At 44.8% G+C, this 25,092-nt stretch overlaps 1 protein-coding gene across 3 annotated transcripts; it reads right to left on the minus strand.

Moving 5' to 3' along the window:
• Positions 1-4,196: 4,196 nt before the first annotated feature.
• Positions 4,197-21,895, minus strand: gpr171 (G protein-coupled receptor 171). 3 transcript variants are annotated; one of them, XM_080889337.1, is made up of 6 exons: positions 21,306-21,460; positions 21,165-21,227; positions 6,862-7,102; positions 5,526-5,735; positions 5,267-5,395; positions 4,197-5,016 (listed from the first exon to the last, which is right to left on the minus strand). In XM_080889337.1, exons 3-6 carry the CDS (start codon positions 7,027-7,029, stop codon positions 4,489-4,491), a joined length of 1,035 nt encoding a protein of 344 aa, XP_080745463.1. In that variant the 5' UTR covers positions 7,030-7,102; positions 21,165-21,227; positions 21,306-21,460; the 3' UTR covers positions 4,197-4,488. The 3 variants fall into 3 exon arrangements, with proteins under 3 accessions (XP_080745463.1, XP_080745464.1, XP_080745462.1); XM_080889338.1 differs by lacking the exons at positions 21,165-21,227; positions 21,306-21,460 and adding an exon at positions 21,695-21,895 and having other exon boundaries at positions 5,526-5,732; XM_080889336.1 differs by lacking the exons at positions 21,165-21,227; positions 21,306-21,460 and adding an exon at positions 21,695-21,895.
• Positions 21,896-25,092: the final 3,197 nt, after the last annotated feature.

Below are 25,092 nucleotides of genomic sequence, written 5' to 3' on the forward strand. Positions count from 1 at the left end.
GCAGAGATGTGTATAAACACATAGTGAGTAAAGAAGAAACACCCAGTGCATCATGGGAATCCCCGGCAGCCTACGTCTATTGCAGCATAACTAAGGGAGGATTCAGGGTCACCTGGTCCAGCCCTAACTATATGCTTTAGCAAAAAGGAAAGTTTGAAGCCTAATCTTGAAAGTAGAGATAGTGTCTGTCTCCTGAATCCAAACTGAAGCTGGTTCCACAGAAGAGGGGCCTGAAAACTGAAGGCTCTGCCTCCCATTCTACTTTTAAATACTCTAGGAACAACAAGTAGGCCTGCAGAGCGAGAGCGAAGTGCTCTAATAGGGTGATATGGTACTACAAGGTCATTAAGATAAGATGGGGCCTGATTATTTAAGACCTTGTATGTGAGGAGCAGGATTTTGAATTCTGGAGTTAACAGGAAGCCAAAACAGGAGAAATCTGCTCTCTCTTTCTAGTCCCTGTGAGTGTATGAATGTAGACAGACTTGTAACTGATCTCAGGTCAGCAGGTGGCTTGTTCCCGTTAGCGAGCTGGTTATCAGTGCCATCATCGCTGCGGCTGAGTCTCCACCCACTGAATGAAGCATGTTTGGTGCTCCTTCCTTCACAACCAGCGCATCTCTGCAGCCGTCCTTACTGTGGAGAGTTTGTCGGCCATTGTTGCCTTTAATATTTTTTATTTTGTTCTGACCTGATTAAAGCCCGTGTCCATGTTGAAGCCTCCATTTAACACAAAAGAATAAACTATTATTATTTTATCAGATCAGAGTTTGTTTTTTTTCTTTGAGGCCTTTATTTCATTTAACGACCGTCCCAACTGCAGCAGCTGCAGCTCCAAGTGCAAACAGCAGGACGCTGTCGCCAGGCAGATCCTCGGCTCGTACCCTGTTACCAAGCCCCACTGCAACTGTTGGCCCCGGCCTCTGCCCACTGTCTCCACAGTGCATATTTGAAATGGTGAGGCAGGGAGGAGCATGGCAGAACACATGGCTGTGCACTCTCTGTTATCAGCTCACATGTCCTCATAAAGCACAGTTTTAACTCAGAGCCTCCTGATTTGGGTGAACTGCCTTCAGAAAACTTTGACTCGACTCAAATATTTAAGCTCAGAGGCTGAAAAACGGAGCAAAGCACCAAACCTGCAGTTCTTCTAATGTCCACCGGAGGCTCCAGCAGTGAGTCCGTCAGTGTTTACTGGGCCTGTGTCCTGTCTGTTCGCTGTCAGCATCATGTGACAAGCAGCTCATATCTGCTGAGGTGTCCACAGCTGTCTGGGCATCTCCGACTTTGTTAGCGACATTTCTGCGATTCCGGAGAACGAGAGGGAATTTCAGAGGTGACAGCAGCTCATAGTTTGTTCTACAGAGACACGGACGCTCATCTGCTGGATGTGAAAGGCCTTCAGCGTGTGCGACAATCTGCTGACAGATGTCAGCTGTGCCTCTCTGTGTCTGTTATCACTGCTGTGGCTGTCCACATGAGCCAAACCCCCAAAACTCCAACAGCCACCAACAAGATCGCTGCCTGTGATTGGTGTTCCATGGGTGACACAGACTTTTGAATCACTTTATTCAGGAAATTCACAACCGTGGGATAAATAAAGTCCATCCTTCATCATTGTCCTCACCTGTGTATCCGTTTCATGGCACAGGTTGGAGCCTATCCCAGCCTTCAGTGGGTGAGAGGTGAAGTTCACTGTGGACAAGTGTTCAGTCCGTGACAGGATGGACAGATGAAGTGTGTAGGAAAAGAACATTTTCCACAATCTTAAAATAAGCATTTTTTAGTTTAAAAAGCTGAAATAGTTACAAATGTATCCAAATATTAAAGCTACAAATGAGGATACATCTGCAGTACTGTAGAAGTGTTCTTACTGGAGGCAGATGACGTCATAACCTACAAATAGCTGTTCTCAGCTTTAATCCGTATATTACATGTTTGTTTATAATATCAGCGTTAGCCATGTATTATCAGTGAGACGCCATCTTTAATGACGTCTCCTGTAGGCAGCTCGGTCCTCGTGTCTTCACGCACGTCTCCTGAATGTTTTAGTCTAAATGACGCGTTTCGATTACGTTTCGTACGCTAACAGAAATGCAGAGAGATTTTTAGAGACAAGCTTTATTTTCACTCTTTAATGTTCAGTCTGTAATCTGTATTGGCCACCGTGAGGCTTGTTTAACCATTATTATAAGCTGCTGTAGATAATTTCATACGTGCAGTCAGAAGGTCAGGCCCTGGATCCACTCCATCAGGTCAGGAATGTGAACGGCTGCAGGAGCTCCATCCTCCTGCTTACAGTATCGTAGGGAGATTGTTTTTAATCTTAAACTACCAAAAAACTTTCATTTGTTCACAGAAAATGATAAAAATGATGTCAGCACTCAGGACCAAATCCTGCAGTTCCTCTGATGTCCACCAGAGACTTCAAAAGGACAAACATGTTTATGATGTTTGGTCTCCAATGTTAACTTCACCTTTAAAACTCAACTTAAATTGTATTAAAGCCTAACGTTTGCGTTATTAGAGGTGTGGCCTCTGACAGGTGGATGGGGACACAGGTAGCTCTAGCTGCTAGCTGTGTGCTAGGCGTCACCTCAGCTAACTGGAGTCCCTGAACTGGACCTGTGGACCGTGTTTGTGCTGTTGGAGCCTTTTTAATGACATCATCTGATCAAAAATATGGCTGCTGTGAGGTTACTGTAGTAACAGACCATTTATGGTTGGCTGGTACTAGCAGGAGCTTGCTAGCCAGGCTGAGTAGCATTAGCTAATAGCATATGCGCTTAAATCAGTTACCGTCACTGTGTCGGTGATTTGGGAACAGTCTGTGGTAACAACTACAAACACTGACTTTGAGCGCTATATAAATACAGGCCATTTACCATTTACTGACTAAGCTACAGAAACCAGAGGTAAGTTTATTCATACTTAAAAGCCTTATTTGTCTGTTATACTGTTTCTTTTAGTCCTGGTTCCAAGGCTCCTCCTTTTCCAGGGTCCATTTTCCTTTGGAGATATTCAGTTGTCCTTCTGCTTCAAGGTAAAGTTGGGCAAATCGATATTATCGGCACTGGTATTGGTATCGGTTAACGTGAACATCATTTCCTGAAGCAAGATTAATATGAGTAAGTATGAGTGAAATAAGAAAAAGCACATGCCGTTCACTTTAATCACTAACTCGTTTGGTCCATTGTCATCATCTTCTTCCTGAGACAGCAGCACTCTGACCTGACCTCTGTGTGAGGTCTGTCACTCATCGCGGTGCTGATGCACGCTCAATTATCCAGGTAAGTAAATCCCAAAAGGTTGATTCTGTTCATCTGGACGTTTTCAGTGGGAGAAACATTTTGTCATCATCAGGTGACGTCTTCAGTCTCAGCTGACTGCAGGTTTCCAACATTATAAACAGGACATTTGCACAATGACTGAAACCAGCAGCACTGAAGGAACGTGAGGGAAAGACCATCTCTGAATGGAGGAGGGGGCCTAAGGGTACATCTGTCACCATCCTACAATGCTGTGATTGCAGCTTTTCCCCAACTCTCTGTGAATGGTACTCATGGTTATTGATCAGTGGGCTTTGATCAGTGGTCATGAGAATTTGTATATTAATGATCATGAACTGACCTCCCAGCCCGTTGTTCATCAGTGCTGCTGGTTTCAGTCATTGTTCAAATGTCCTGTTTATAAGGTTGAAACCTGCAGTCAGTTGAGACTGAAGACGTCAGCTGATGATGATGAAACGTTTCTCCCACTGAAACCTCCAGATGAACAGACTCAACCTTTTGGGATTTACTTACCTGGATAATTGAGCGTGCATCAGCACCGCGATGAGTGACAGACCTCACACAGAGGTCAGGTCAGAGTGCTGCTGTCGATGGTGTTCGATTTCAGAATATGGCTATTGGCAAAAGACTTCTTCAATAAATGTTCCCAAGACACACTTTAAGTACATCGTCATCACAGTGTTTAGATTCTGCTTTCTGACCTGTTGTCATGACATTAAAAATGTTTTTTGTTGTGGTATTTAGCTTTAATAATTGTGTCCTCTGTTGAAAAAGACAAGCGGGATATCATAAGGTTCTATAAGGTGTTTCAGTTGAGGAGCACTGTGGTGAACACTGGTTACTGCTGCCCTCTGCTGGTGACAGACGCTCACAGCACTTAAAAGGACCAATCGGGTTTGTTCTCTTTGTTTCATCTTTATGAATCAATAATAATATAAAGTTACAGTCTATGTAACAGCATCACAGAGTTTAATCATTTCACCTGTTAGTCTTCATTTTATTAACACCAGTCACACTGATAAAAACTGAACAGTGAGTAATAATCTATAAGTTTAATAAGTCAAGTTGAATCCTGTTGCACATGGAGGAGCATCTGTAAGTCTTTAGTCCATGTTTGTAGTCTTTCAAGAGAGCATTTAAGCTAACAGTTTCCAGTCATTGTGCTAAGCTAAGTACCATCCTGGAGGAGACGGTGTGGTTAGCATGCAGCCTCTTGCTGTGCAGAGGTCGCCGGCTGCATCATTTCCTCTGCCGCCTCCTCCTTTGCGTCTCTGATGGCGTGGTTTCCGAGGCAGGGAAACAGCTTTCTGATGGTGTGTCTGAACGGGGCGTTAAGGTAGAAGAAGATGAGCGGGTCGAAGCAGAGGTGGAGCACGCTCAGCAGCAGAGTGGACTCCTTCCCCAGAAACAGCCGCTTCTTGGTTTCACAGTCTGTGATGAGTTTGGTCTGGGCCAGCGTGTACGGCGTGCGGACCACGTGGTAGGGGACGAAGCTGAATACATAGGCCAACGCCACAGCCGCCACGCTTGCCGCCACCCTCCTGGCGTTCGCCCAGAGTTTGGGGTCGCTGCGGCTGCGCAGGAGCTTTTTGACAGCCAGGGTGCTGGAGATGAGCGTGGCGGCGGAGGCGTTGAGGAAGAGCGCCGTGCAAAGGAAGACCGTGAGAGCGTGCCAGTGAAGGCTGATGTCCTTCTTCAGAGAAGAGCAGCTGAGGTAGGTCTGCTCCTGCAGGAGCAACAGAAACACACCAGTCTGAGGCACAGTGTCACCTCCTTCTGCTCAGAGGACAAAACAGCAGCAATTTCCTAATGTTGTAAACCTGCTCAACATTTGGCAATAAAACCCTTTCTGATTCTGATTCTGATTCTGAAAACGTCTCCAATAGCCGCCGCCGGCCTGCATGGTGCACTTTAGACATGTGAATCGTGCACCTCCAACGGTCACAGAGGCTTTATTGTCAGGACTGTTGCCTTACCGTGACCTGTTTTATTGGCAGGGCCATGTTGGGCACCATGATGAGCAGCAGCAGCAGCCAGACGACCAGCGACAGCAGCCGGGCGAAGCCGACCTCCTGCAGCCGCAGAGAGCGCACAGTGTGGCATTCCTGCAGGAGGACACTCACATTTTTGTTTCTGATGTCTGAAAACGATTTCAATCTAAACACATAAGAAAGACCGCACGGTGCGTGGTGCCCACTAACCAGAGCGCTGCTTTTGAACATTTTTGGAGAGTACCTGCAGGTAGCGGTCCGTGATGATGAAGGCGAGGAAGGCGATGGATGCGTAGAGGCTGATGTAGATGGTGACGGCGCTGGCCTGGCAGTGGAACACCATGAGGTTCCACGGCGCCACCCCGAGGTCCTTCATGATCTTAAAGGGCAGCGCGAGCAGGAGCAGCAGGTCGGCCACCAGCAGGTTAATCAGGTAGATGCTGGCGCTCTTCTGCTGAGGGACACAAAAACATCTAAACATGGACACGGACTCAGATCATCAGCTCTGCTACTACAGCCACCTGTGCTGCAGCTGCCTTAATACTATCTAACCAGGTGAGTGTTTAAAATAAACTTCATGCATTTGTTGTGAAGCAGTTCTGTTGGACCTTTGAACATGCAGGACTGTGGGGACTGACTCACTGTCGGAGCCTCCAGTGGACATTAGAGGAACTGCAGTTCAGGGGAAAATTAATAAATTCTAACAAATGAAATTTAAAATGACCAAAAGCTCTTTGAATTTGTCCAGAACCTGTAGTTTGGGTAAGGTAGGAGTACTTACCCCACACTGGGGTAAATGTGTGTTCATGGGTGTTTTTAAGGCTGTGCTGAAGCGTCTTATGCCCCATTTTCATTAGTACCTAATCGGATCGACTTGGCAACCGTTCGCCACGGTTTCCAGGGTTTTCCATTAGGTCATAGTCCCTGCTCACCCAGGCAGGTACTAAAATGTGACATCATCAGACTGCGTGCCACATATTGGCCGGTCAGAAGCGCCACTCGATGAGTCATGAGAGCGTCTCACTCGCAAAAATTAAAACTGTCATTTTTTAAAACTCGGCAACGAAGGAAAGCAGCAGGTTTATTCTTGCCTCGACGTCCTTTCTTGTAGCGTTCGTATCGCATGATTATGTCGCTGGCCACACAGATGCGTTGCTATGACGACAAGCACGCACACTGGGTTGTAATGGAAAACCGGTTGATCTGAGTAGGTACTGATGCAAAAGGGCTTTAAATCTGCCTTCTTTTTGTCCACATCTCCATCTGAGAGCTTTGAGCTCAGAAGAGTCAGAGGCTGATGGACGATTTCATTTTAAAGCTTCATTTTTAAAACCTCGACTATATCTTCTTCTATGTCCGAGGAAAAGAGAAGCTTACAGTGAGTCACGGGGTCAGAGAAATCCTCATTCCAGCTCATTTCACCATAACTGACCACAAATCCTCTCATCACTTCTTCTTCTCTTATCTAATACGTGCTCTTCAAGCACCTTTACACTGTCATGTGACACCTCGCCACAGGACATTCGCCTCACTTTTCACCTCGTGTGTGACCTCGGGTCATCTCGAGTCGTCCTGCCTACCTTGGCTCTGGGGCTGCGGATGAAGGCCCACACTGACACCAGATTTCCAGGCAGACTGATGATGAAGATGAGGATGTAGACAACTGTGAAGGGTCCCATCTGGTCGTTGACGATGCAGGGCTTCTCCTCCGGAGCGCCGCCGGTGCTGAGATTGGTGGCAGGAGTCATCGTGAGGTGGCGCTCGTCGGGAGGTGAAAGCAGAGAGGCTGCAGGGCTGCTCACGGCGGCATTCACTGTCGGCCTGAAAACAGGAAGAGGATCCACTCCAAAGATTAAACCACAAAATCTCATTTGTATTACAGCGTCGGATGAATTCATCTCGCTCTGTAGAAACGCAGAGAGATCGATCGAGCACACGTTAAAAATGCACAATCACATGTTTTTATCTGTCTGCACTGAAAGTGTTGCAGTCAGTTTAAACACACTGGTTTCATTTCTTTCCCAGCACCTGCAAAAAATGTTTTTATTTCATAAATTATTTCACATATTTGGCAGTGGATTCATGAGAAGCATGAAAAAGGGGCCAGTTTAGGTACAGGTGCATAGATGTGTAGGCGGGCATGAATGTGTTAAAGGGTCGGTGAGAAGGAAAGCGTGTAGGTTGACAGGGAAAAGTGGAAAGCTCTGCCGTAGGAGGGAAGCAAAGAAGAAGCAGGAAGGTTTGAGGTGGGAAGGAGGTGCTGTAGCTGCTGGCACGAGCCAATGAGAGTTTATCCTTTTAAACTGTGAGAGGTCATCGGCCAAGCAGGGGGCGGGGCTCTGAGAGATCCCGGCGTACACAAGTGGTTCACTCAAACTGTTACATGCAAGTTTGCAAATCTGCAGCAGCTGTGACACACACACACACACACACACACTTGTTTTCATATCTTTTTTTTTTTTCTTTTTTTTTCTCTCTTTTATGTTGCAACTTGACCAGTATCTTCACAACTTAACGCCAGCTTCCAAGGGCTTTTTAACTTGTACACAAACAAACACTGCTTGGCACGGATTTTACAGTTCCCATAAAAAAGCTGCTTTTTTAGAAGATGTTAATCTCCCCCAATCTCTTTTAATTTTTTTGGCTTTTAGTATACCCGTAGGAGACTCCTCTCCTTGGCAGACAAATAAGCCCCTGCTTGGACTTTGATGGTGCCAAACTGCTTGGGGGAAACAGTTTTTTGTTAAAGCTAAAAGGAGGACTATGATGCTAAACCGTTTCCCTGAAATCAGCAGACACAGAGAAGACCTCACTGGTTCGTGCACTGAATTGCCGGTGGAAAACCCCACGGATTCAGTTTCACTTTAGCAGTCTGTTGAGCTTGTCATGTGATTAATACCACATTGGCTAAGATTACACACAGTTCCAGTTACTGTAAGTGAAGATTGAAGAGTGGCTGGCTTGTTTATACTTTGCAAAGATGGTCTTCATGTGCAAGTCAAGGTTAAATTAACTTACACACACAAACACCAACTTTTTGTCTTACTATCAATTAATGTCAAATTCTACATTCATTGTTAGATCTTTGACACAGAAGACAACATGTTCGGGTGAGAAAGCGTACATACTCGTGGATCACTGGCCAATCAGCGCTTGGTCACGCAAGAAAGAGTCTCTTGTAAACAACCATAAATACTAAATACATTGCACCTGTTTATTGAAAAACTTCATTATGTATCACACATATTGGCAGCCCTAGAATGGTTCCATATGATGTTTTTCAGTGAATTTTATCACTCAGCTTAAAAGGTGCTAATGGAGGTAGAATCACATAATATTTTCATCACAGGAAGCAGAGCCACCCTGGGCTGGGTCGTTCGGAGAGGGTCGTTTCACCACAGTTCTTGATTATTCTCACAGATAGGGGAAGTTTGTGGTCACAGAAAAGTTACCTCAGTGTCTCAGGGCCTCACAGCTACTGGGCGTGATAAGAAAACGCGTCTTTGAGTGTCACTTCACTGTCACATGGTACACTTCTGCATTTCAGGGAGGTATAAAGCCTGAAGAGGTTATTCTTGTGCTCACAGCATGCCAGTGCTGCAACGGAACAGCTGGTTGAGTAAGCGCGTTGTGTAGTATTGCTTAGCATTTTGTAAAATCAGTAATTCCCAACGTTTGTTTCATGGTGCTGCGTACTTTCAAAAATACACGTTTGAAGAAGAAGAACCGCATAAATTAAACTTCTTACAAATTTTTTTTTAATAAACTTAATAAACCAACCTCCATATAAATGAGCCCTTCTGGATAAAACAATACATTCTCATACCAAAGCATTGTACTGTCAGAAGCCGCTGGGCTGACAGACAAGTGGACAACACGTCCTTGTCCATGTTTTAATGTACTGACCACGGCAAAGAGTTATAGCTCCTGTTTATGGCTCTACTCAGTAAATTGAAGAAGGGCCAGTGGTATAAACCGACTAGAAGACCCTGTGTTTAATATCCTGGGAGTGAGAAAGGACTGGAGTAAGCTCTCTAAATCAGCTTTAAATCACCAGTGAAAGCCATCTTCTTACTCTCTTCTTAAATCTTCAGATGATTTTTTTTAACTGTGCCTCTGACCCCTTCTCTCTTCAGTTCTGTCCTCTCAAACTAAGCACTTGTTTTGCAAATTTTCCTCCATGGGAGGTTTTTGAACAAGGCTTATGAGTTCCTGTCAGTCATAAAGCATTGTGAATGGGTGAGCAGCTTTTACCAGACACATATACAGGGTTGTTAGCAGTCAGGATCCCAGGACTTAACCCAGGAGGAGTACGAGTTAATAAGGGCTTAGAGGTGGGACACAGTCGTTTGAGGTAGGGCTTGAATGTCCTAGTCGACTGTTGTCGTGCATGGATGTGCACAGAAAACACGTTTTACTAGTACTGTGTATTAAAACTATATATATACATACATATATATATATATATATATATATATATATATATATATATATATATATATATATATATATATATATATATATATATATACATATATATGTACATATACATATATATGTACATATATATGTATATGTACATATATATATGTATATATATATGTACATATATATATACATACATATATATACATACATATATATATATATATATATGTACATATATACATACATATATATATATATATATATATATATATATATATATATATATATATATATATATATATATATATATATATATATATATGTGTATATATATATATATATATATACACCCAGCACGCCCCTGCGGGCGGTTTATCCTTCAAGCTCGGGTCCTCTACCAGAGGCCTGGGAGCTTGAGGGTCCTGCGCAGTATCTTAGCTGTTCCCAGGACTGCGCTCTTCTGGACAGAGATCTCCGATGTTGTTCCCGGGATCTGCTGGAGCCACTCGCCTAGCTTGGGAGTCACCGCACCTAGTGCTCCGATTACCACGGGGACCACCGTTACCTTCACCCTCCACATCCTCTCGAGCTCTTCTCTGAGCCCTTGGTATTTCTCCAGCTTCTCGTGTTCCTTCTTCCTGATATTGCTGTCATTCGGAACCGCTACATCGATCACTACGGCCGTCTTCTTCTGTTTGTCTACCACCACTATGTCCGGTTGGTTAGCCACCACCATTTTGTCCGTCTGTATCTGGAAGTCCCACAGGATCTTAGCTCGGTCATTCTCCACCACCCTTGGGGGCATCTCCCATTTTGACCTCGGGACTTCTAGGTTATACTCGGCACAGATGTTCCTGTACACTATGCCGGCCACTTGGTTATGGCGTTCCATGTATGCCTTGCCTGCTAGCATCTTGCACCCTGCTGTTATGTGCTGGATAGTCTCTGGGGCATCTTTACACAGCCTGCACCTGGGGTCTTGCCTGGTGTGATAGACCCCAGCCTCTATGGATCTTGTACTCAGAGCTTGTTCTTGTGCTGCCATGATTAGTGCCTCTGTGCTGTCTTTCAGTCCAGCTTTGTCCAGCCACTGGTAGGATTTCTGGATATCAGCCACCTCCTCTATCTGCCGGTGGTACATACCGTGCAGGGGCCTGTCCTTCCATGATGGTTCCTCGTCTCCCTCCTCTTTCGTGGGTTTCTGCTGCCTGAGGTATTCACTGAGCACTCGGTCAGTTGGGGCCATCTTCCCAATGTATTCTTGGATGTTCCTTGTCTCATCCTGGACTGTGGTGCTGACACTCACCAGTCCCCGGCCCCCTTCCTTCCGCTTAGCGTACAGCCTCAAGGTGCTGGACTTGGGGTGAAACCCTCCATGCATGGTAAGGAGCTTTCTTGTCTTTATGTCAGTGGCTTCTATCTCCTCCTTTGGCCAGCCTATTACCCCAGCAGGGTACCTAATCACGGGCAGGGCGTACGTGTTGATGGCCCGGATCTTGTTCTTACCATTCAGCTGACTCCTCAGGACTTGCCTGACCCTCTGCAGGTACTTGGTGGTTGCAGCCTTTCTAGCGGCCTCTTCATGGTTCCCATTTGCCTGCGGGATATATATGTATATATATATACATACACACATATGCCACATTATGTCAAACAGACCAGTGTCAGCAGGAAAAGCTTGGGCGGAGCATTGGAAACAACTCCTTCCTGAGTCAGGAGTACATAAATATTCCCACAAACATAAATGCACAAAGCTGTAGCATGGTGCTTCAGATGTGCAGGGCTCGCCCTACCTGTTCAGCTCACCAGGCTGGAAAATGCTTTGCGTCACACACAGTTTCCTCTCAAAAAGCTTGTTTTGCTCTAAACCCCGATATACAATACACAATTCATTTTGAGCTATTCTGTGCAGCGTGAATAGAATAGATTTAAGTTCAGCACCTTATTTTACGTTCTGCACTGTTTCGTGTGTATGCATTTTTGCGATACTTGGGATGTAATATGTTTATGTAATATGGAAATGTTTTTTTGAGATGTTACCCATGTCCCCCCATTTATGCAAAGGAAATTATGAATTGTCAGTGACAGACCTCTCTCCCTATTCTCATAACTTAATGTTCCAAGCCACAGATGCCAAAGGACACCTTGTGCATAAGTGAGCTACCCCAGTGACTTTCTCTGAACAGCCTTAATTAACACCAAGTAAGAGTGTGCTGGTTGAGCTGTTGCACACAGTGTGCAGAGGGGAAAGTACAGGAAATGAGATAAATATGCTTATGTTGAACAATGTGCTCAGCAGAGATGGGCAGTAACGCGTTACTTGTAACGCGTTACTGTAATCTGATTACTTTTTCAAGTAACGAGTAAAGTAAGGGATTACTATTGCAAAATCGGTAATTAGATTACCGTTACTTTCCCGTAGGAACGCTGCGTTACTGCGTTACTAAAACCGTGATTTTTTTTGCGAGAATGTCTCATGACAGTGACGTAAGCAAGTGCGACGTTGGTGACAGCAGCTGTGTGCAGATCAACAATGGATCACATATCGAGTGCAGAGAGAGTATGAGTGTGCAGCGTTTAAAGTGTGGAAGTACCAGTGTTGGGACTAACGCGTTATTAAGTAACGCGTTACAGTAACTACGTTATTATTGTGGTAACGAGCACGGTAACTAGTTATTATGCCAAAATCAGGAACGCGTTACTCGTTACTGGGATTTAGATAGGGTCGTTACTCGTTACTTCGTGTGGTGGCTATCGCGGAGCTTCCACAGATTCAGTAACATTAGCAAGTGGTGGAGGCAGCAGGTGGATGAAGGAAAAGGGACGCAGAAGGAAAAGAGACCCCAGGCGGCCGCCGGTCCAAGTGTGAACTGAACTTCAGGTAAGAAGTTATGACCTGCAGTCTCTCTGGGTCAGATATGAACCAAGTGTAGGTGGAGTTTATTTTCGTTATTCTGACTTTTTCCGTACTGCGTGCTAGCTAGCATGACGGAGTTTCTACACAGCTGGGTGGGTGCTATGAAGTTACTGATGTTGAACTTTATTTTGTTCATAAGTTATTAGAGTTGCCAACCGTCCCGTCTGGTATTCAGAGAAAATATTACGCGTTTCTTATTGAGGTGAAAAGGAACAGTTTGTCCCGTAATTCAGCTACAATGAAAAAGACACAAAGCTGGAGTTATTCTGTGTCTTTGCTGCACAACTGCCTCTTCTCCTCTCATCCTCTCCCCCTCCCTCTCCCGTTTCTACTTCAATCATGAAACTGATCGATGATCAGCTGATCGGCTTTTCTCTCTTGTTTGTTTATCGCTCACTTTGCGCCGAAAGAGGAAACCAGCGGATGTCGCGCTAAACAACAGCAGCACGTTTAAGCTTGATCAGCTGTTGTTAGAATTTATTTAATATTAATTTCTAATATCGGCTGATGTTTGCTGGAGCCACAGCTGTAAAAAAAAGCTGCTGGTCATGATATGGTTTGGTTATCTGGTGAGAGGGAAACATGAAGATGAAACCAGGAGATGTCCTTACTGGATCATCAGAGCTGAGCAGGTGATGGAGAAACAGGTTTACCTTTTAGGTGACATGAATGAGTTGAAGGGAAGTTATGAACTGTTTCTGAGAGACAAATAACCCCAGGATCCTTTTTTAGGTAGCTGACAGCTGGTAACTGTGCAGGTGCGGATCTAGCAAAGTGTGGCCAAGGGGGCATGTAGGGCATTAACAGGGAGAGGGGGGCACAAAGAAATACTTTTCTTTCTTATTCTCATTTAAAATGTCTAGCTTTTAAAAAATAATTATCTGAATCTTACAACAAACGATTGATATATTGATGCATATATACCATCAAAACAGTGTACATCACTGTCACAACAGTGTTTGTTTTCATTCAAAGGCTTTATGAGTTTTCCTATAATGGTGGGCCAGTTTCTAGTCAAAATGCCCGGGCCAATTTTCTTTCCCAGTCCAGCCCTGTATGCAGCTCATCTGCAGTCTGGTGTTACCTACATCTTCCTATTCAGAAGGCAGAATTTCTGAGTTCTGAGTACAATCGAAAGCACCACGACTGCAGTTTTTGTGTTGGATGTAAAAGGCGCACATGACTCTGTGACGTAGGCTAGAATCATGGCAGCAGTCAATGATGGTCCAGGCGTGGGATTTCTCTCGTGGAAATATGCACGTTATCATATCCTTTCTATTGGTAGGTGGCACAGTGCACTTGTGGCAAGTAAGCAAGCTAGAAGACTGGCAAAGTTATGGAAGAAACACATTAACAAGAGAATTCTGAGTAAAACCAAAGTTACTTTCCCTAGTAACTAGTTACTTTGAAAGTAACGAGTAACTTGAAGTAACTGAGTTACTTTTGAGAGAAGTAACTAGTAATGTAACTAAGTTACTATTTTAAAGTAACTTACCCAACACTGGGAAGTACTGACCTTACTTTGAGTTTGATTCCATAAAAAGTGACAAAAACATTAGCGTCCATCGTGCGTGGGAAGAAAACTTCTTTTTACAGCGAAAAAAACCCCTAAACTTCCAACAAGCACCGAGTAGCTACGACGTAATGGGAAACTCACAGAGAAACTTGCGGATTCTTCCACTGACCGCAGCACACCTACACCAGGGTAACCCTCCGCCTACCCTGCTCCTGCTTTACAGGTGAAAATAGAGCAAAAGGACCGCTGAGTCTTTGACTTTATTTATTTTCTGCTGTGTTTTACTTGCATCTATTTGAAAGACTGAGTGTAAACACAAAAAATATTTTATTTTATGAGCTGGAATGTGCAGAAAATAGGTTTAAATGTTAAACTAATTTATTCAAGTCAGAGAATGTTGCATATAATTAAATGTTTTGCTTGATGCATAAAGTTAAAAGATTAAAACTAATAAAACAAGTTTTAAAAAGAGACTTTTCCATCTGATTACATTTTGTATGATGGATTATGCAGAAAAAGTAGAATTGGGCTGAAAGATCTATCGCTTTATCACCTCTTCAGGTTGTAAATCGTGTTTTTAAAAAGTAACTAAGTAACTAAGTAATTAATTACTTTGAAATCAGTGCTACTTCTGTGATATCAGCACATAGTCCACTCATAAATTTTAAAGTATCAAAATATTGGCCTGTGTAAGTATATTTGGAGTTTTTTGCCTGTGTTTGCAATGTGAAATATTTTCCTAAACTTGAACATAGATGCACTTTTATTGACATTAAGAACTTTTTTTAGATTTTCTATACATCCTATGCTCCTATGCATCCTATCAAATATATAATTGTGTAAATACATGCATCAGAATCCTCCATATCAAACCTTGAGAAGGAGAAAAATCTGTCTCTTTAAATGTTTGGTAAATTTATCAGGATTAGGTTAGGATGTGTTTTATAAAGCATATTTTATAAGCTCATCAAATACTTCACTAACAGTAAATGAGGACTAAACACAAGACACAACAAGTCTTTCACTATTGCAGTTTGTCAGTGTAAAAAATGTCAGCCTTGCTTTCCTGGAAGTCAATTATTAATCAAAATGCTTTCTTTTTTCTTTTTTTTTTTTTTTTTCTAAATGACATCAGAAACAGCAGTATGCGACATTACGTGATGGCAGAGCTTCAGTTCATCCTTTGTCATTTTTTTTCTTGTTTTCATATCTTAGTGAGGACATCTAACTGACACGATGTTTTCCCTAGCTGCTCTCCCTAACCATCAAGAATGAATGCTAACCATAACATAACTGTAACCCTGACACTAAAACCACACTCTGAGTCTCAAACATGCCTTCATTCAAACTTGTGGGTACGGGGATTTTGTCCGCATAAGGGCTGTTGGTCCTCACAAAGATATGTAAACATGGTACACACACACACACACACACACACACACACACACACACACACACTCTCACACACACACACACACACACACACAGACACACACACACACACACACACACACACACACACACACACACACACACACACACACACAGAAACAAACACATTGAAATCAGAGCAGCAGCACAGACACGTTTCTCTGCACAAACATTTACTCAACTTTAGAAGAATTTAAACAGCTGCTGCTGTAAACACCACGTGCTGATCAGCCACACACAGTCTCATCTGATCTTAACTGACATGTGTCCGTGTCTGTGACTGTGATGTGACTCTGTGTCCGTGATGTGACTCTGTGTCTGTGATGTGACTCTGTGTCTGTGATGTGATGTGTCTGTGATGTGTCTGTGATGTGATGTGTCTGTGATGTGTCTGTGATGTGACTCTGTGTCTGTGATGTGTCTGTGATGTGACTCTGTGTCCGTGATGTGATGTGTCTGTGATGTGTCCATGATGTGACTCTGTGTCCGTGATGTGATGTGTCTGTGATGTGTCTGTGATCTGACTCTGTGTCTGTGATGTGTCCGTGATGTGACTCTGTGTCCGTGATGTGTCTGTGATGTGTCTGTGATGTGACTCTGTGTCTGTGATGTGTCTGTGATGTGACTCTGTGTCTGTGATGTGTCTGTGATGTGTCTGTGATGTGACTCTGTCTGTGGTGTGTCTGTGATGTGACTCTGTGTCTGTGATGTGACTCTGTGTCTGTGACGTGTCCGTGATGTGACTCTGTGTCCGTGATGTGTCTGTGATGTGACTCTGTGTCTGTGATGTGTCTGTGATGTGTCTGTGATGTGACTCTGTGTCTGTGATGTGTCTGTGATGTGACTCTGTGTCTGTGATGTGACTCTGTGTCTGTGACGTGTCCGTGATGTGACTCTGTGTCTGTGATGTGTCTGTGATGTGACTCTGTGTCTGTGATGTGTCTGTGATGTGACTCTGTGTCTGCGATGTGACTCTGTGTCCGTGATGTGTCCGTGATGTGACTCTGTGTCTGTGATGTGTCTGTGATGTGACTCTGTGTCCGTGATGTGACTCTGTGTCCGTGATGTGACTCTGTGTCCGTGATGTGTCTGTGATGTGTCTGTGATGTGACTCTGTGTCTGTAATGTGTCTGTGATGTGACTCTGTGTCCGTGATGTGACTCTGTGTCCGTGATGTGTCCGTGATGTGACTCTGTGTCTGTGATGTGTCTGTGATGTGTCTGTGATGTGACTCTGTGTCTGTGATGTGTCTGTGATGTGACTCTGTGTCCGTGATGTGACTCTGTGTCCGTGATGTGTCCGTGATGTGACTCTGTGTCTGTGATGTGTCTGTGATGTGTCTGTGATGTGACTCTGTGTCCGTGATGTGACTGTGTTCGTGATGTGTCTGTGATGTGTCTGTGATGTGACTCTGTGTCTGTGATGTGTCTGTGATGTGTCTGTGATGTGACTCTGTGTCTGTGATGTGTCTGTGATGTGTCTGTGATGTGACTCTGTGTCTGTGATGTGACTCTGTGTCTGTGATGTGTCTGTGATGTGACTCTGTCTGTGGTGTGTCTGTGATGTGACTCTGTCTGTGGTGTGTCTGTGATGTGACTCTGTGTCTGTGATGTGACTCTGTGTCTGTGACGTGTCCGTGATGTGACTCTGTGTCCGTGATGTGTCTGTGATGTGACTCTGTGTCTGTGATGTGACTCTGTGTCCGTGATGTGTCTGTGATGTGACTCTGTGTCTGTGATGTGACTCTGTGTCTGTGATGTGTCTGTGATGTGACTCTGTGTCTGTGATGTGACTCTGTGTCTGTGACGTGTCCGTGATGTGACTCTGTGTCCGTGATGTGTCTGTGATGTGACTCTGTGTCTGTGATGTGTCTGTGATGTGTCTGTGATGTGTCTGTGATGTGACTCTGTGTCTGTGATGTGTCTGTGATGTGACTCTGTGTCTGTGATGTGACTCTGTGTCTGTGACGTGTCCGTGATGTGACTCTGTGTCTGTGATGTGTCTGTGATGTGACTCTGTGTCTGTGATGTGTCTGTGATGTGACTCTGTGTCTGCGATGTGACTCTGTGTCCGTGATGTGTCCGTGATGTGACTCTGTGTCTGTGATGTGTCTGTGATGTGACTCTGTGTCCGTGATGTGACTCTGTGTCCGTGATGTGACTCTGTGTCCGTGATGTGTCTGTGATGTGTCTGTGATGTGACTCTGTGTCCGTGATGTGACTCTGTGTCTGTGATGTGTCTGTGATGTGTCTGTGATGTGACTCTGTGTCTGTGATGTGTCTGTGATGTGACTCTGTGTCCGTGATGTGACTCTGTGTCCGTGATGTGTCCGTGATGTGACTCTGTGTCTGTGATGTGTCTGTGATGTGTCTGTGATGTGACTCTGTGTCCGTGATGTGACTGTGTCCGTGATGTGACTGTGTTCGTGATGTGTCTGTGATGTGTCTGTGATGTGACTCTGTGTCTGTGATGTGTCTGTGATGTGTCTGTGATGTGACTCTGTGTCTGTGATGTGTCTGTGATGTGTCTGTGATGTGACTCTGTGTCTGTGATGTGACTCTGTGTCTGTGATGTGTCTGTGATGTGACTCTGTGTCCGTGATGTGACTCTGTGTCCGTGATGTGTCCGTGATGTGTCCGTGATGTGACTCTGTGTCCGTGATGTGACTCTGTGTCCGTGATGTGTCTGTGATGTGTCTGTGATGTGACTCTGTGTCTGTGATGTGTCCGTGATGTGACTCTGTGTCCGTGATGTGTCTGTGATGTGACTCTGTGTCCGTGATGTGTCTGTGATGTGTCTGTGATGTGACTCTGTGTCTGTGATGTGTCTGTGATGTGACTCTGTGTCCGTGATGTGACTCTGTGTCCGTGATGTGACTCTGTGTCCGTGATGTGTCTGTGATGTGTCTGTGATGTGACTCTGTGTCTGTGATGTGTCTGTGATGTGACTCTGTGTCCGTGATGTGACTCTGTGTCCGTGATGTGTCCGTGATGTGACTCTGTGTCTGTGATGTGTCTGGGATGTGACTCTGTGTCTGTGATGTGACTCTGTGATGTGTCTGTGATGTGTCTGTGATGTGTCTGTGTTCAGGGCACTTTCTCCCTGCAGTTAAACAGACTTGAAACAGGAGCTGACACAGAAACAGGTTTACAGCCGACGGCTTCAAACACTCAGCTGCACTAAATTTCCTCTCACGCTCACAGTGGAAATCCAGCACGCCTACAATCTCAAACTCACAGGTTTTTGTCAATAAGTTTTGAAATCAGAGGAATCATCATGAAGCGCCCTGTTTGAAGTTTGTTAGAGCATCTGGTTTACCTCAGATCTCTCACCATCTAAACCCTGAAAACGAGCAGCAGCTACTGAATCCTCCCGATGTGCCGACACAGCTGCTCCCAGCTGGTTTCAGGTCTTCTTCATCTTCTAACAAGCTCCCCTCAAACTTGTTATTTATGATGTTTGTAGATGTTTTCTTATCGTGAATCATTTCCTGTTATCTACATTATTATAAGCAGCCACAAACCAGATGAACTGCACATCTTATAGAACATTAAACCAAAAGTTCTGGTTTTGAGGCTCAGTACATCAGCAGTTGTTAGCAAAGCATTTATGAATGTAACCGTCACGTAAACATAAAAAGGCTGAGAAGCTGCTTTCTATGTTTACATACGAGCCTCTGACCTCTGAGCATTTCTGCTTTTTCAGAAACAGCAGCGAGCTGTGGCAGAGCCCGAGGTGTGAGACGGGCACACGCTGACGTGCAGGATGTAAAATAAGCTCTGTGGTCGCAGCAAACCTGTGTGAAGCAGGAAGTCAGAGAAAAGAAAGCTCGCGATCACGGGAGCTCATTTTCATGTCGAAGACACACAAACCGATGCAGATTCTGTGATGACAGCTGCAAACCATCAGCACGTATCCTGTCCTGGTGATAATCCTCTCAGAGAGGATCAGCAGGTAAGAAACATCCTGTAACGTCGAGTCAGGATCACAGATCTGCTGCATTTAAATGCAAAAACATTTCTTTTTGATCCCATCAAACCACCGAAGCTGAAATGAGCCAACCGCTGCGAGCTGCACACATGAAACAAGTTATTTCCACCTGCTTCTGCAGAAAAAGTCACATTTTAATTTTCACAAATCCGCCTTCCGTAATAAAACATCACTCGTGTCATATTTTGACTTCCAAAGAAGAGGACCGTTGGTCAGCCTGCTCACGTCCTTCAGTTTTCCTCACTCTGAAGGTGATTCTGTCCAAAAACATTCACTTTCTGCTAACGCTTAGAGCGCGGCGTCCTCCCTCCACGGCGCTCGTTTCTTAACGGTAACTAGACGTTAGAAGTTAAAGTAGGGTGACCAAGCGTCCTCTTTTTTTGCACTTGTTGACTTCTTGACTTTCACCATTCATTAACGGCACAGAAAAAGCATCATTTAAATATGTTAAAATTTTCTTTAAACGAAGTTTATCAAAGTCCTTCGTGACTGGGCCAAGTGTCCTTTTTCAAAATATGGTCACCCGAAGTTAAAGCCCGGCTGAAGCAGCTGAGCGTGGTGGTTGAAAGTGATGCTATCAGGAGGCCGCTGCTCGCTTCACGCCCCAAATCAAAATGGAGGATGCCAAAAAGCACCCCGGGGCGCTATGATGCCCCCAACACTCGCAGAAATGTGTTTTACCTTAACAGTTTTTCCCATGAGGGCCTCATTCGTTCTCATAGGTGGAACAGGAAGTCCTCGAAGTTCTCAGCCCAAACCAGGAGAACGTGGCCTCCAACACGATCTGACTTCCTCTCTGTCTGTGGCTTCACCTGAACACTGGCTTTTGTTCAAGCCTCGGAGGAGAGAGCGCTCGTCTTCAGGACTATTTTCAGCGGCGGATGAATCCACATTCTGTGAATATTTGTGGCAGAAGGACGACGCATGTGCACCCAAGTGAAAATAAACTGCGTTGCATTTTTCGTCCAAATAAGGAAAATAAAGCAGGAAAATTTAGACGAAGGAAATCGTCTGTACTGAGTCACACAAACTGGGGAAAATCAGCTTTACAGAAAGCGACACTGGGGGTTTAGCTTTCTTTGAAAATGAAGAGTCATCTAAAGGTCATGGCACTCAGACACCAGGATTTGGGACTAGAATTTCCACCTGCAGCTGCAGTTGTATGATAAACAAGCAGAGGAGGCAGAAATGTCCAAACCCGTGTCGAGACCGCAGAGACGAAGCGGTGAAAGCTGAAGGAGAGAACCACGAGTCTCAAGATGCATTTCAGCATGTGCCCAGGAACCTGCCGCTTTTGGATGCATTCAGTATTTTTATCCCCTGAACCTTAAAAAAGGAACAGCCTGTATATAAAAGAGGGACACCATAGTGTTTACACACTGGTTTTGTATCACAAACGGGGTCCGGAGGTCCAGTTCAGGGACTCCAGCGAGCCGAAGCGAAGGCCAGCAGACAGCTAGCAGCTACCTGCCAGTCAGAGAGGCCACAGCCCCAATTATGCAAACGTTAAGCCTTGAAACAATCAAACAGGTGAGTCACGTACAGTTGTTGTGAGGAAATTAGCTAAACCGTTTCTGTATCAGGCTGTAAACATGTTTTACCTCACTGCTCGAGCCCCTGCTGGATGTTAGAGGAACGCAGCTTTTGGTTCTTCATTTGTAATCCTTTAACACAGCGATATGAAATATTGAGGAGAGGTTAGAAAATAAACCTACACGCTGTGAAATGTGTGAAAAGATTACCAAACTGTCACAGAGGTGACATTTCCTGTTGTAAATCAGTCAAACAACCCCAAAGACACACAAGCTCAGCACGAGAGGATGTAAAACCACCAGAGTGACACGAAAGCGACCACAGAGACGTGAAGTGATCAGACAGAAAACTACTGAAAGGAGACGACGAGACTCGAGGACGGGAGCAGGAAGAGAAAATGACTCTCAGATCACAGATCTCAACTCTGTTAGTTCATTATTTCACAGTGTGTGTGTGTGTGTGTGTGTGTGTGTGTGTGTGTGTGTGTGTGTGTGTGTGTGTGTGTGTGTGTGTGAGTGTGCCGGTCATCCATTTCACATGGTCCCCCTTGAAACAGACATTCCCACACAGTCACGATTGTTTCCCCTTAAAAACAAACCTGAATGAATCTTCAGCTCCCGCCTCGTCCCCTCCCGGGCTCTCGGACCGCGTGTTGGATCCCTAAGGGACTGAGCGGGCCCTCCGGCTTCTCTTCGGGTCCTCTGTGTGCGTTTGATTCGGTGTGTCAGTGCAGATCATGTGCTCGGAGCTGCGGAAGCTGCAGACAGATGGAAGGTGTTTTCCTGCCTGTTAGCAACATGCTGCTGCTGTCGTCAGTGTGACCACAAGCCCCGCCTCCCTGACACACACACACATATATGCATATTGAAGGCGTTTCCAGCAAATGAGTTGTGAGTAATGATTCTTTACAGATAAATTTAGAGACTTCTGGTTTATCTGGCGAGGCTGATCGGCACTTATCAGCTTTTAGCAGAAGTGGGAAAAAAAGTTAAAGTCCACAGAAGAGAGGAAGGGGACGATGACGTCTCTTTAACAGTGAAAATGTCAGCTTTAGTGAAAGTAAAGAGTAACAAATGTGCTCTAAATAAATGGTTCGACGTCACAGCGCTGAGAGCAGAAAACCCCGGGCAGGCGCAGAGCGAGCGACGTCCACAGGTGAGGTCACACCTGCGGTTCCTCTGACCCGCTGCAGCTCATCAAGCTGTCTGTTTCTTTAACACAAGCACACACTCGGAGCTCAGCCCAGCAGAGCCGCCGTGTGATGATGTCAACACGGCGCAACGTCTCGCTCCTCGTTGGATGAGCCGCGATGAAAGAAAAGGGAAAAGCAGGCGCCCGGCCCAGCACGTCTGCGGCTATGAACAGAGACGTCCTCAGATGCAGTTAAAGACACGGGGTCCTGTGGACAGGTGGGCAGCGCGCACGTCTGTGTCAACGTGATAACTCAGTGAACTCAACTTAAAGGTCGGAGGTCAAGTTTTCTGAAAATCGAGGTGGAGAAAATGTAGGGTTTTCATACCGTAGCTGCGGGGAGGCCGAGGGTGAGGCACGAACTCCCCCCTGAGCTTTACAGCCTGAGCTGCACACAGTTTGCAGAGACTGTGATGATTAATGCTTAACCTCAGGAAGATACGCACAACTACAGCAGGTGTCTTAACACAGCAGCGCAAAGCTACACCGCTTGTGTTTGTTTTCATTAAGGAGGGAAAATGCACATAAACGAATTCATCATAGGAGCGTGTGGATGTGATGGATTCATGTGCGGTGCCTGCATGTAGATGCATGCAGATGACACTTAAAGGCAGTGGAAACATGTAAGCGCAGCCAAGAGCAGGAAGCACAATGAATGATAAGATGAGAGTCATAAACCAGTGTGAGGTCTGTGATGAAGAGAAAAGCGTAGAGACAGTCAGGGCTGTTTGTGCTGCGTCCCTGCAGGAAGTGTCTGTCTGATGTGTAGGAGGGCAGGACGCGCTGTGATAAGTATCTGCAAACTGAATCACGGTTTCCCACGTTGTAAAAAAACACGCGGCAGTGCGCTGTGTGAATGAACGTGAAGGAGCGGAGAAACTCTGCAGACTTCCAGCTGCTTCACGCACAGATGAGAAAGCGCAGTTACACAAATGTCACGCACTCGCTGCTCCATCATTTCAGACGATTCTCAAATTGAATTCGTGTCCAGAAAAATGAGGCAGGCAGACTACGATAACAGGATGTGATGTCACAACATGTGCAGGACGTACTTCTTTGTTATGGAAAACAAATTAAAATCACCGTAAATAAACAGGAGTGCTGATTTCTACAACTAGGCTGGAAGTGCACAATAACATTTCTTTTAACTTAAACGTTTCTGTGCAAGACTCAGAAGAGAAACAGCGAAAGTTGTGTGTTGTGCGTGAAACAGGAATGAAGTCTCTGTGAGTGCACACACAGCAGCTGTGAGGCGAAAGCGCTGAAATCAGATAAAACGTACAAAGCGAAAGAAAACGAAGGCCGTCTCCTGACCTGTCCCGTGAACACCGGCGTCGTGACGTTTATTTGTTTGCGGTCGCTTCGTGTATGAGAATATTTTATTGGTCAAAAAGGCTGCGGTGTGTGTTTGAAAGGACCTCACAAATGTCACAGATCAGATGTTCAGTGTTTATTTGCTGGTTTGTCGGAAGCGGCTCCAAGTCTGCCGCTGTCTGTTAGTCTGGGACCCCGGCACACAGCTTTCAACCCCCGCTGGGTTCAGCTCTCGGTGGAGGTGAAACACCGGCCCGGTCTGTCTGTAGGGTCACGCTTACGTCACTGTTTAATTTGGCTCAGATTAAAGTTTCATAACTTTAGTTTAATGTCTCACTGAGCACGTGTTCGACTGAACCATTCGCGCCAACTTTGAATTTAAACTAACATTTAAAATATTTTTTACAAGGAAAGAAGAGAAGACGCTGTCCAGAAATGATCATCTGTTATTAATATGTGTTCAACTATATTCTCAGCACCAGCTGTCTGTTAGGATGACTGAAATAAAGCAAAAATAAGTAACATCTGATTTGTGTTTGTTTGATGTTGCGTTTAACTGTGTTAGAAACTGTGAAACACACGACAGAAGAAAACGCTGCTCACGAACGAGACGGAAGGAAAGTTTCCTTCATAGCTAAACATGTTAATAGCAAATCCACATTTAGTTTATAACACAGCACGTGTGCTTCAGCAATAGCCTGTTTATTTCAGTGCAGTGGGGAACCGTTCTTACCAGTTTGTCTTGGAGAGTCCACACCAGTCCAGATTTCCGAGGACACAGCTCACGTGGGTGTTATCTGCGATACTCCTAACTATAAGTTAACCAGGTCAGACAGTTCGTTCGTAATGAAAACGTAAACACGGAGTTGCCGCAGTGCCAGCTGTTTAATTCACCGCAGTAACCATGGTAACCACGGACGCTGGGTGGATGTAACCCTCGTGTCTGCAACACATGGCTAAAAACTATTTTCCATTGTTTGTCCCACCAAACATCCAACCATTTAAAATCAAGGCGCTGCTGAGCTCTGCTGAGAAACAAAAGGTAAAAGTTGCGTTTAAGGTTTATTTATCCAACAAACAAAAGATCAGTGTTCGTTGTTTCCTGCTGCTTCTCCTGCTCTGGTACAGAACCACAGGCCCACCCGGTGCATGCTGGTCCTATACTCGTCCTGAGTGACTGTCAAAGAAAAACAGCAAAACTAAAGTTAAGCAATTATTAACCTACAAATAAAACTTGTAAATAACCCCAAAATATAAGTAAACTGAGAACAAAATTTAACACTTTTCAAAGTAATAAAATGAGAATTATTTTTGTCTTTAGATTAATTAAATAATTAGTTAAATATTAACTTAGTTATTGTTTTGCTTTGCCAGCGCACCTCTCAATGAAGTCGCTAGATGGCGCCGTGCGCTCGGGATAACCGAACAGGGCTGCTGTGCAGGTGTTTAGCGCATGCAGGTGAGTGTTAAAGCAGCATGTAGCTCTGATGA

The sequence above is a fragment of the Rhamphochromis sp. 'chilingali' genome (assembly GCF_963969265.1).
Source record: "Rhamphochromis sp. 'chilingali' genome assembly, chromosome: 8".
Taxonomy (NCBI): Eukaryota; Metazoa; Chordata; class Actinopteri; order Cichliformes; family Cichlidae; genus Rhamphochromis; species Rhamphochromis sp. 'chilingali'.

Bases quoted from the DNA above. Each gene is read 5' to 3' on its own strand.
- gpr171 (XM_080889336.1), bottom strand. From the start codon at position 7,029: ATGACTCCTGCCACCAATCTCAGCACCGGCGGCGCTCCGGAGGAGAAG. The intron at 5,736-6,861 runs GTAGGCAGGACG...TGTGTCCCTCAG, and splicing joins TCCGCAGCCCCAGAGCCAAG to CAGAAGAGCGCCAGCATCTA. The intron at 5,396-5,525 runs GTACTCTCCAAA...GTCCTCCTGCAG, and splicing joins TCACGGACCGCTACCTGCAG to GAATGCCACACTGTGCGCTC.